General features: G+C 40.6%; 2 protein-coding genes across 2 annotated transcripts; both read right to left on the reverse strand.

The window, feature by feature from the left end:
- Positions 1-3,472: 3,472 nt before the first annotated feature.
- LOC583447 lies at positions 3,473-4,828 on the reverse strand. Its single transcript, XM_783353.4, has one exon. The coding sequence runs from the start codon at positions 4,826-4,828 to the stop codon at positions 3,473-3,475; it is 1,356 nt and encodes a 451-aa protein (XP_788446.4).
- Positions 4,829-5,426: 598 nt separating this feature from the next.
- LOC115928175 lies at positions 5,427-7,343 on the reverse strand. The gene has a single exon (XM_030995065.1). The coding sequence runs from the start codon at positions 7,341-7,343 to the stop codon at positions 5,427-5,429; it is 1,917 nt and encodes a 638-aa protein (XP_030850925.1).
- Between the last annotated feature and the right edge of the window lie 6,075 nt (positions 7,344-13,418).

The raw sequence follows: 13,418 nt of genomic DNA on the forward strand, positions 1-13,418 counted from the left end.
AGTTAGTCATACGCAACATGTTGCAAAATTCATCGATATTGTCAACAGAATATCCTCCTTTTGTTGGGAGAATAAAAAGTGTTCTGAACGATATTCAGTCTGTCATGCATTATTGCCAATGGCGTAATCATCTCATTTGGAAGGTGACATGCGGGATGACAGTGGCGGAGCGTGGTCGGACTGATTGAGGGGGCACGCCAAATTATGTATTTCTTTGTTGTTTCGAAAAATATATCCTGATGGTTTCTTTTGGTTTTTCGAAATTATCCCCTCCCCCTCCCCCACACTACGCCGTTGCGGGATGACATGTGTCCTGCAGATTTTGAGGTGTTGCAATAAACTTTTTGTATGTGGTTATAGGAATATATATTATTGTTTTATTAACTCATTGAGGAATTATAATTACATTTGATCCTTACACAGATTATTGCAAATAGTTTTACAATTCAAATTTTAGCTTTCACATCTCTCCTATAATATACGACTTTATACTGTAATTGAAGTGGATATTGTGTGAAATTTCTTTGTTTATCCTTTCAATGTAGTTTCCCTTTTCCTTTTTATAAAATGGAGCAATGGTTAATTTTCAGAGCGTTATGTTTTTAGTACACACAGAATTTGATATTTTGAATCTCAAATATCATAATAATATACACCATAAGCGTACCATTACGGATTATCCAGAGGAAGGGGGGGGGAGGGGGGGGGGATGTGCTGAGGTCTTTTTGCCTGGGCCAATTCTCCTTTTTATAATGATATTGCAATCAACCTGAAAAACAATGAATACAAATTTAATACATAATGCATGAGTTGGTGCTGCGGTCTTTTGCCTCATTACGGGCAAACTATTATCTACTGGATTTCAATCGCCTTTGAACAAAAGTATTGTTATAAAGAAGACGAAGAAATAGAAGAAGAAGAAGAAGAAGAAGAAGAAGAAGAAGAAAAAGAAGAGAAGTAAAAGGAGAAAAGGAAGAAGAAGAAGAAGAAGAAGAAGAAGAAGAGACGGAACTGACAAAAGTAGCCAGAGGAGGTGAAGAAGAAGACGAAGAAGAAGATGAAGAAGATGTATAGGCCTTTTAGAAGAAAGTGAAGAAGAAGCAAAACAAGGAAGAAGAAGAAGAAGAAGAAGAAGAAGAAGAAGAAGTAGAAGAATTGAAGAAGAAGAAAGTACAAGAGTAGGAGCTAGAGGAGGAGAAGGAAAACAAGAAAAACACCGATAAAGACCCTCGATGATATAACTCGATGGTGACGATAATATAGACAACATAGTTTTATGATGCACCTTCCCTCGCCTCCCCCTCCCTCTCCCCCTCCCCCCCCCCCCCCCCCCCCCCCCCCCCCTCCCCCTCCCCCTCCCCCTCCCCACCCCCCCCCCCTCCCCCCCCCTCCCCCCCCCCCCCCCCCCCCCCCCCCCCCCTCCCCCTCCCCCTTCCTATATATTCAGTGCGGCGCGACCGATCGGCATGACGGTTGGGCCAAGGAAGAAAACGCGCGAAATTATAGGTGCACAATATAATTGACAAAATACAAGGGGGGTTACTCAACAGGTACACGGGCACGTTGACGGGCTAGAATAGCCAGACACACTCATTTGGGTGCGAGATCATCGTACACAATGTGTCGTGTGTATTTCGTAATGGACAATTTGTAATGTATTTAGCGACAAATACGATGATCTAGAAATTTACGAGAAATTGCGCCGAAATTGAAGATCGCAGAACGTTTACATGAATTTTGTTCATCATGTTTGGTCTTTCCATACCTCTTTGTTGGCCTAGTTAGCCCCTTGCTGTGATTTGATTTTGACGGGGATCGACCTGGGAAAGTGGTATCACTAGTCATGCTAGTGGAATCCTATCCTTCCGATTTTCAATGCTAAATTATGATTTTTTTTTTTGGCACGGACAAAAAATACACGGAACACAGGTAAGTCCCTTTTCGTCAAATGCTAAGCCTAGTACTGCTGGTTTAATATTGTAAAGTTGTAGAATTTAGTGAACGAACTGACACGGCTCAGATCTCAACTGTGGTGGTGAATGCAGACAGCCCATGCGAGGGCCGGGCAATCCTTCCATACATGTACAGCTGAGCCCGACGCAACTCGGTTGATCACTGGCAGCTACCGCAGTCACTTTGCTAATATACAAACCCAATGTTTATTTCAACTTGTAATCGATTCTCAAATCTCGCCATTGCAAGCAGACGACAGACATTAGCGCATGCGCAGTATAGTTACTCCTGATAGATGGCGCTGTTTGAATTTTAAAATTGTTCATCGAACGGCAAGCGACTGAACCGTTCATTCGGCCATTTCAACATTGAGCATTTGGGCATATATTTCTGCTTTTTTGAGAATTTAGGTTGAAGTATTGCCATCTAAACCTCTGAAGACAATATTCAAACAATATTGAATGGATATTTCCCACCCAAAACCCTTGAACTGCAATTTTACCATTACTGGTCTTTACCTTTAAGCTATGGTCACAAATCTGAGCAGCAACCGACCGATCAGTAGCCTGCTCGGTCACTGCTGGAATTTAGGCATCGCCCAGCAATTAGGTCGGTGCCCGGGCGGCGACCGCCCAGGCACCTAGCGTATTTTGGGCGGCGAGTGAAAAGTGAGCAAGCGCCACCCAAATTTTAAGTCCGCGCTAAAACTTCAGCGGCGACCGAGCGATGCCCTAATAACGAGCGGTGCCTGGGCGGCCGCCGGGCAGAATTGGTTAAAAACTCGCCGCTCGGCGGCCGAGCAGGCTACTTTTGGGTAATGTGACTGGTTTGCTGAGAACAAAAAGACGACTCTCTGCACGAAATTGTATTATGGCGTTGATTTGTACTTTAATCAAATGACCAACGATGTGAGTCAAATGTCGTCGAACAACGCAGTTCAGATGTTGAAGAATGTATAATTCAATCTGCATAAAAAGAACTGCGTTGTTCGACGACATTTGACTCACATCGTTGGTCATTTGATTAAAGTACAAATCAACGCCATAATACAATTTCGTGCAGAGAGTCGTCTTTTTGTTCTCAGCAAACCATACTATTCAATTTCTTGGGCAGGAACTATAAACTTTCTTAAACATAATGAGAGTCGGCCAAACTTCTAGCTTGACGAAATCTGCACATACGGTTGAAATTTCAAGCCTTCGGTCGAAACTTGTGCCTCGGGTTTTCTGACATGTTTCGAAGCTAAAATTATCCACCTATAAACGGCCGTAAACCGAAAAACCTATGGTATCTTTCAATGAACAAGAAAAAAAGTAAATATCAGCAAATCCACAAGAAATAAGTTTCGATCATCGAAACATCCTCCCGCCCCACCGGATGAGGAGTCTTTCTGAAAGCTTGAAATTTCTCAAAACAAATACACTGTATATCATATGATTACATACATGTGAATCATTACATATATTATATCAACAGTATCAGTTCAAATGAGAACTCATTCTCTATTGTTCAGTTCGATCTAGTCAATATAACCTTCTGCTGGGTAAATTACTGCTAGTTTTGTAATCGGTCTCCGATACTCTCCGGAAACAGTTTTTAGCTTCACATTCCGAACTTTACCATCAGGTCCTGGATAAACCTGAATGATCCTAGCTATAGTCCACTTTCCACGTACTGCATTACTATCTGCAGTCATTACAACATCTCCTACACGAACGTTCCTACGATCTGCGTTCCAATTTCTCCAAAACTTACGTCTAGTCTTGGCGGTCGTTGTCTCAATTCCCGGATGTCCAATCTCATGAACATGACGTGTGATTAGAAGAGCTATATGATGGCTAGCTGGCAGCAGAGCTGGGTGTTTAGATTCGTAGGATGTCACTAAGTTTTCCACTCTACCCCCTACTCTGATTATTCCTTTGTTGTCAAGGAAAGGAGTGAGAGTTTTGAATTCTCCTTTCTCAAATCTGCTCTTCAGACCTTTCTGAGCCTCCTTCGTCCAGTAGTGCTCAGCCTTCGCTAATTCTCCAGGAGGTAAAGTTACATCATCTTCCGGTATGGATGCTTTCATGAGCTTTGACTTGAGAATCTGCACATATCTGAAAACGTAGGCAGTCACTCTTACTAACTTTCGCCATTTTGAAAAGCGTTCACATTCGATGGGGTTGACTGTCATGTTGATGACTAAGGCTGTCTGAGTCTTTCGTCTTTCTAGATTCTCAAGATTCTGATCGATTATAGCTTTGTCCACTGGCCACTCTGGTTCATTGAGGTGGAGAAAGTTAGGACCGCACATCCATTCATCCATTAGTTCCTTCACTGCGATTCCTCTCGAAACTTTGTCTGCTGGATTATCTTCACCAGGAATGTGTTTCCAACTTGATGGGTCAGTGAGAGTCTGAATCTCCCCAACTCTACTTGATACGAAAGGCTTATATACCCTGGCTGAAGACTTGATCCACTGCAGAGTAATCATGCTGTCAGTGAAGAACACTACTTTCTCGACCTCTAGTCTCATCTCCTCGGTGATTGACTTGTAAAGTCTGGCAGCTAACACGGCAGCTTGTAATTCCAATCTCGGTATTGTCAATGCCTTTAACGGTGCTACCTTTGACTTTGATGCAATGAAGCGAGTCTCATACCTGTCATCTCTGGTTTGCCATCTCAGGTATGCACAAGCACCATATGCATTTTCGGAAGCATCAGAGAAAATGCACAACACTGGCTTGCCTTGAGCATCAGGAGGAGTAAGGCATCTTTCTAGTGATACTCCATTCAATCCTTTCATTTCCTCAAACAGAAGCCTCCATTCAGCATCTTCTTCTGGTGAAAGATGATCGTCCCAGTTGTAGCCTCTCTGCCACAATTTCTGCATACCTATCTTTGCTCTAACAATCACTGGTGCAGCAAATCCTATGGGGTCAAATATGTGGGCAATCTGACCAAGGATCTTTCTCTAAGTCAATTTTTCTTGACTCTCTCCATCTGTTGCTGATCTCATTACACTGTCTTTCAGCTTTACTTTGTAAGAGAAGGTGTCATTTTCTCTGTCCCAAACTACTCCAAGGATCTTCTCTTCAGCTATCTCATCCAACAATTTCATCTTTCCCTGGGTGAGGTCTCCGACATCTGATTCATTAGAAATCAACCCTTTGACCTTGAAGCCACCTTCATTCAACACTTCATCCATCTCGGCGCTGAGTTTCCTGGCTTCATCTACAGTCCTTACAGAGTCGCAAATATCATCCATGTACACATTCCTCTTTAAAACAGAAGCTGCCTGAGGATGTGTACTCTCTCCTTGCTCTGCTGTAAGCTTAAGGGCAGTCTGGGCTATCGCAGGTGCAGGTTTGTCACCGAACGTGACAACTTTCATCATATAGATGTCAGGTTCTCTGTGCTCATCCATGTCCCTCCATAGGAACCTGTGAACATGTTGGTCACTCTCTGGGATTGATACTCGATGATACATCTTATATATCCCCGCATAAGGCCACTTTGTTTTCCCTGAATCTCAGAAGTACTCCAATCAGATTGTTCAGGAGATCAGGGCCTTTCATCCAGTACTCGTTTAATCGATGACCTTGGAATGATGCTGATGAATTGAAGACTATTCGGAGAGGGGTGCTCTTCTTTTCTGGCCTCACAACCGCATGGTGTGATATGTAATGAACTGGCCCTTCATAATTCTTGATATCTGCTGCTGTTAGTTTCTTAGCAAATCCCATTTCTTCCAGTTCATGAATTTGCTTGTTATAGGCCTCTGCATGCCCTGGATTTCTAGCAAGTCTCTTCTCAGTAGACTCCAGTATTTTCACTGCTTGACTTTTGTTATCTGGGAGTTCATGAGGATCCCGTTGCCATGGATAGGCTATCTCCCATTTCTTTCCTTTATTCTGCGAAGAAGCTCTGATGATTTCTTCCTCTATCTGTTCTTGCTTGGTTAGCTTGGTAGTCTCTTGGCACTGACAACCTACCCCTTGTGATTCCAGTCGCCAAAATTCTGACAGATCGGGGTTCTGGACTGCGACATGTAGCACATTCACACAAATGGTTCTCTTATCTGTGCCGCCGAAGATTACCCATCCTAACGGAGTCTTTCTTGCGATACAGTTTTTTCTCTTCTTCAGTTTTCCGCCTACAATGTATCTTGGATAGTCAACGCCTATCAGAACTTCTACAGGTCCACTATCTCGATTCAGGTTGGGAATATCGAACTGATCTGCTAGGTCTTTCACACTTACAGCTTCTTCCTCCGTGATTGAAGGTACACCTACAACTTTGATGAACTGATGTTTCTTGGATGTATTCGCTTCCCGAATCGGCAACTTGTATTTGAATGTCTCCAACTCTTCCTCAACTTCACCAAGTTTTTTAATGGTGATTCTAGTTCTGGTACCAGTCAAGTGGAGTTTCTCTGCTAGTGAGTTCTTGATCAAACTAACTTGTGAGCCGCTATCTAGCAGAACATTTGCTCTTGTCTGTAAATCACTGGCAATGTCTATGGTTAGGATTGGCAGAAGTGAAGCTCCGACAGTAGTTGCAACGTTAACGTTGTTTTTACTGCTCTCATTCTCTGATTGGTGACCCACTTCCATATGAAGCAAAGGATGATGGTAGTAAGTACACCCTTGCTCTGGACACCTCTGCCTTCTTCTGCAGTTTGCCATGAAGTGATTTTTCCCTGCTTTTTTCAAACAGCTAAAGCAGCATCTGTTTTCTTTGAAGAACTTAAGTCTCTCTGGGGCACCCATAGATGTCAGGCGCTTACACTGATCGATCCAGTGTTCATCCGTCTTGCAATACCAGCATCGATGTTGTCTTTGAATTCGGTCCGGTGGCTGATCTTCATGACGTCTATCACTGTAGGCTGGTTTATTCTTCTCTTTCATTGACATTTGGTTGACGTTTGCTGAACGGCCTTCGCTTTGGGATCTCAATGGCGCTGAAGATCTAATTCGTGCCTTCATTTCTAGGTTTAACCATGTCAACAAAGTTTGAAGACCTGCAGTTTGCTTCTCTGTTTCTTGGTATCTAAACCAATTCTTTCTGTCATTAGGGCACATCTTTCTTTCTATGGTGGCTAGCATATGACTGTTGTCCATATCGCTCTTCTTCCCCACAAGCTTGAGGATGTTGTAGCTTCTTCTTACAAGATTAACCAATTCACAAAATCTATTATCCTCGTTTTCCTTCAAGGGTCTGAATTTGGTTAAGTCATTGATGATAGTATCTGCTACGATTCTGGGGTCGCCAAACATAGAGTCCAAGAGCTCCCATGCCGCGTCATAATCACTTCCTATCCCTTGGATAATATCATGTGCACGGCCCACTAGACAGCTTCTCAAGATTGTCATGGCATCACGTTTTCCATACTGCGAATCAACCATGTGAAGTAAGTTTGCTTTAATATTAGGTTTAATGACTTTATGAACAAGAAAAAAAGTAAATATCAGCAAATCCACAAGAAATAAGTTTCGATCATCGAAACAGTGACCATAGCATAACTTGTATTTATTCTTCAATCATAATAATTGGAACGGCAAATTACCAATAACTGGGATCAGATTCCCAAATCCCTGCGTTGCCCCTCCCCCTTTTTTGCTTTATCTCGCTCCCCCCCCCTCTCTCTTTTTCTCTTTCTATATTGCTCTCTTTCTGTGTCGCTGTTAAGCTCCCCAATCTACAGTACTCTCCCAGATAGCTAGCTCGGGCCAAAGATATGATTTGCATTACAAATGTTTTTTTCCGACTGACTAAGCAGTAAATATGTATTGAAATATATGCTGCATGGCTATGACGATGACTTTGCAAAGAATTTCATTTGAAAAGTTTCGTTTTGGGGTGCGTCAAGAGATAATACACACACTTACACATACACACTCTACACCACGTACCTTTCTGTACTGGGGCGAATATGCATTGCGTGTTTCGACACATAGTGCAAATAGCGGGTTTGTCATTATATGAACACTATCCCTCCTCTTTCTGATCGTGCGCAATACAAGTACTTCAACCTCATTGTCTTTCTTCATCATACGTTCAAGAACTAACCTTTCAAGTAAGTTATTATCTGTTACTTTGACTGAAATTTGAACAAGATACACGTGAACCTTGGTAGCTGGGATACATTCAGTTAACATGGTCAACACTGCTGATGAGGGGAAAGATTGAAGGCCCCGTTTCACCATGTTTTTTTTTGACATAGCAGATAATTAAGCAAACAGTTAGCTTCCACGTTAAAATTCTCATGATAATATTAAAAATAGCGATGACTCTTTTACAAATAATTCTAAGTGTAAATTATAATTTTCTTTATTTCGGATTTGAAATATATGTTTTCGCTATCAAAGATGCTCAGTAGATTACAGTAGATGATTCGATTTAAAATGTTAAAAAGATAATGAGGTCAATCTATGTATAGCAAAGAAGAAACTAAAGATTCAATAATAATCAAACTTGGTAATGTAAATATTTAGAGAGTTTCTTCAGCAAATATTTTCGGTTTTATTATTGATGATGACCTCTCTTGGTCAAATCATATTGTTGACATCCGCAACAAATTGTCTAAAAGTATTGGTATCATGTTCAGATTGAATTCTCTCCCTAAAAGTATTCTCAAAATGATATACTATGCAATTTTGTACCCTTACTTTATGCTATTATTGTCTGGGGGCAATGCTGCTTTAATTCATCAAGATAGATTGTTTAAATTACAAAAAGGTGCAATAAGAATTATTAATCATTCTTCTTTTCTTGCCCATACCAATCCAATATTCTACTTATTAAACATGTTGCATTATAGGGATGTATATTTATTACAAGCAGGTGTTTTTTTTAATGTCTTTACAATCTTCTTTCTGATTTCATTTCCAAATTGTTTATATTAAACTGTAATATTAAGTTATAATGCTCAAAATTTTCATTTTCTATTGACTCGTACAGTACTAAACCAAAACACAATAATTTTTCCGAAGGACCGTTTATGTGGAACACTCTACCTCATTACATACATAATTATGCTAGTGTAAATGTATTTATACGTAGGTATAATATATTTCTTTTGGTTGAATTGATCATTTGAATTCTAGACATATTTTATTTGTCTGTATGTTTGTTGTCTTGATTTTTGTATTGTATAATTTTTAGTAACGAATATGTTTTATATTTGTTATTATAAAAAAGGTTCAACCTTTATAATAGGATTATGTTTCCTTTCAGGTTGCAACCTATTCAGTTTATTTTATGTCCTTGTCTAATATGTTCTTTATGTGTATTTTATGATATATAGCTGATTGTTATAATGTAATGTAGTCTTTTTTAACTGAATAAAATTAAATTGAATTGAAATTGAATCGAATAACTGGAAATACATTATAGATTATAAAAGTCCGTTTAAACCTACCTATACGGAATGAATGTGATGTTACTTAAGATACCTTGATTACTATTTGCAGTCAGCAATGTACTATTTATAACGCACACATGCTTATTGGAAGTTACACAGACAGTTATATCCTAACTGTATTGATCCTTGCATGGTCCGCCTGTATAATATGTGCACAGCTAGCAATACATCAGAGGTCCATGCTGTTGTGACCATTATTATTTGTATTACTTATAATAGTAATCATGGCATTACGATGGCATTCCATCGCGAGTGCCTTAATTGCACCCTCCTCAAAACCATACATTCCCCTTACCCCCTGAACCGTTAACGTTACACCATGGAGATCTCTATGGTGACACTACAACCCCAAGCATGTGCTACGGCTGCGCGTATAGCTGTGTACGGCGCCACACTGCTCTTTAAGACCACCACACATGGACCAGCGCGCTAGACGCAGATAGCTGTACTTTCCGTTGTGGTCATGTCTTTTAAAACGACAATGACTCTGATTTGTTTGCTTGCCCATGAAAGAGAAAATGTATACTCCGCTTCCCATTTGTATCGGAATAATCAACGGCAACAATTTTTCTTTGTGTTGCATGCACAGACACGCCCACACACATACACACAACACGCGCACAACTATCCAGATGCTCCTTTGTAACTCTGTCTTACTTTGTCTTTGTCTGACATAATGCATTTGAAAATATTCAGCGTCTGCCATAGCTCCAGAACAATTTTGGATGGCTACTCCGGACTTATATCCCGCACAAGAAACATCTACGACAACCATAAACCCGTAACCCCCCCCCCCCCCCCACCACCAAATAAAGCTTTTGTTACTGCACCTCTACAAAGGGCCGTTTTCCCGGTGGTAGTTGTCTGGAGGGGATTACAGAATATAGAGCTGTGCAAATTTACATTAAAGCACCATGCATACAATTGACTTCAAAAGATGAGATATTATATAATCTTAAATGAATACATATTCCATACATGGCATGTTAAGATAAATCCGTACAAAGATTTGACACTATTTCTTATACAAAGTCATGTTGCCCGTCTCATGTACTAACTCTGCATTAATCTTTCTCTCTCTTGAATAACATAGTACCCTGATGCCACCATGCCTGTGTCTCTTGGTGAATGGCGTGTCAGGATTGGCACGTTCATGCGACGTCGGAGGAAAGAATACGACTACCACTACTTTTGGAGGAAACTTCACAACTTAATGAAAAAAGCCAAGAATGCTGAGCCACCCAAAGAAAACAACAACCCTGAGTGTAACATTTCATCTCGCACTGGCTCTTCTCCCGATGCGAATAGATCTCCAAGTTACAAGGCCCGTCAGTCTGCATCTTCTGCTCAAACAGGGCCTTCACGTGACGTCAACAATGGCAACGGTAACGCAAGCTCACCGACTCTCTCACAATCTGACGGCCCAAAGTATGATACTGTCAGGGAGAGTGGATTCCCATGCGATGTAAACAACCCCGGTCATAACGATGTCTCTCACTCTGAGTCTTCATGTGCTCAAAACAGTGGTTCTTCAATTGAAAAAGAGACCAACCCTGTCCCTTGTACCACTGACGTGACAATTCCAGTTCCCCAACCCTGTTTAGAAGACAAGGAGGAAACTTCAGACTCTGCACCGTCGGGGAAAGAGGACCAATCATCGGACATATCACCTAAACACAGGCTAGATACCACGAATAATACCGACCAAAGAACATCATCTATCACGGTATGATTAATATGCATTTCCTAGAACCACGCCACTCACATAAAAACAACAAAGAAAGAAAAAAAAACAGTGAGAAAAACATGCAAACAATAAATCGGAATAAAAACTGAATAAAAAAATTCTTTTTGTAAACGGGGTTTAAACCAGAACATGTAACTAAGAAAATTGGAGCTAAATAAGACGTATTATAAAGGACAGCTTATTTAAATCTGCTGTACAAAGTGTAGGTATGACGTTTATGACAACCGTAAATAGTGGTTAAATTTCCCTTAACCCTTGCACAGAATTCTTATACGCCCGTGATTCTCCTTTTTTTCTTCAAATAATGTCTGATTATTCTTTTGAAAATCGTCTTTTGTCCATAAGTAACAGAATATCATGAATTGTCCGCCCACCTTGTCCAATGGCTACATTTACACCCTTATATGATCTGCCTGCGCTAATTATTTTTGTATTATGAATTTAAGAATAAACTAGAAACCATTGATATAAAGATCCCCACCAGAAATACATTGTGGCACAATAATGTTATCTCAGTATGACATGTAGATAGTTTTCAGAGTTAAAATTGTGTCATCTATTCGGAATTTTCTCTTCATCCTTAGGAAGTAACGGAGTATCATGAATCCCCGATCTATCCGGTCCTCGGATCAGGGACAACCAGTGGTAAAGCAGATGAAATGAAAGGGAATGACTGTCCAGACATGAGCAACATACTTCTATTGAGATCCGGGGATGTAGAACAAAACCCTGGCCCAAGTGATAAGTAAGCACCATGAAAGAGCGACTTTGGTCCTTATTCTGTTAATTGAGGTACGCCCAACCCTTGGTAGGAGATCACGTTTAAAGATAAACTTCATTAAACTTCAGACTAATTTCCATTCTAAACTCGATTATAAACTGAAGCCTTAACCCACCGCGAGGTCTAAATTTTGGCAGAATACGAGCCAACGAGTTTGTTGGTAAAAAATATTATTCGGAATATACAAAATTAATCAATGAAAGCCAATGGTGACAGTAGAAGTTTCGCGTATTTCTGTTATGTTAACAGGTCCTTATTTTGCAATGTTTCTGGAGTGCTTGCATTCTAGCAAAAGTTTTAATACATTGCAAACAAGGGTATTCACTCGAGATAAGAATCAAAGGAAAGTCCTATGATAATAAAACCTCACAAAAATTAATATAAGCTGTATATTATTTTTTCTTCTTTTTTCTAATGATTTAGACCTGGGAACCTGACCGACCTCGAACTATATCTCCTTGCTGACAGTATGGATCCATCAGATTTCAGGAAGGTCGGACTAGCTTTAGGATTCACTGAGGCTGAATTAAGTCGGTTTGAGAAAGATCAGATGGGCAATACTCTGTATGCTATCTATAAGATGCTTAACGAATGGCGGAAGAGAGTACGTGAAAGCGAGGCGAGGGAGACGTTGGTGGTTACGTTACAAAGCATTAAGCTGGTGCAGCTTGCTGATAGCGTACAGAAAGGTACAGTATTACACATACAGCGCGTCCACACACAAAAAGAGTTTCCCCGAAACTCTATAAAGAAACATCGTATAAAGAATCATCGTATAGCGAACTGGGCGTCCACACACACAAGAACAAGTATCCGAAACTCTATACAGCGAAACGTTGTATATGTGCGCAGTTACAGCGTGTCCACATACAAAACAATTTATCCCGAAACTCTATAACGAAACGTCGTATAAAGAATTATCGTATACATTTCAGAGTGTCCACACACAAGAAACGTCGTATAAATAATCATCGTATAAATTCCAGGATGTCCACACACAGAAGAACGTAATCCTGAAACTCTACAGCGAAATGTCGTATAGGTGCGCAGTTTACTACTGCGGTCATGAAATGGTAGCGGAAATAAGAGGTCTGGTCTCCTTTCGCTCGAGGTCACGTTAAGCCCCGCCCAGTTAGTTACACTAGTTACACTAGTTCCGTCCACACACAACACCTTCCGTGATTAGGCGTGATTCTTTATTGAGTTTCAGTTCGAAACGATGCCCAAACCTGCGTTTCGTTAGACTAGTTTCGTTATACGACGTATCGTTAGTGAGCGTCCACAAACACAATTTTCATCGTAAAACTATCGCGAAACGGTATCACTATCGCGAAACGGTATAGCTAATCACGCCTAATCACGGAAAATGTGATTATTCATCGAGTTCTAGTTCCAAACGATGCCTAGACCCGCGTTCCATTATACGACGTTTCAAATACGACATATCGCTAGTAAGCTAGTAAAAATTGTGTGTGTGGACACGGGGAATATACATGCGTACACGCAACGTGATGAATGGTATGCCTATC

The sequence above is a fragment of the Strongylocentrotus purpuratus genome, unplaced genomic scaffold, assembly GCF_000002235.5.
Source record: "Strongylocentrotus purpuratus isolate Spur 01 unplaced genomic scaffold, Spur_5.0 spur5_scaffold_21, whole genome shotgun sequence".
In the NCBI taxonomy this organism is placed as follows: domain Eukaryota; kingdom Metazoa; phylum Echinodermata; class Echinoidea; order Camarodonta; family Strongylocentrotidae; genus Strongylocentrotus; species Strongylocentrotus purpuratus.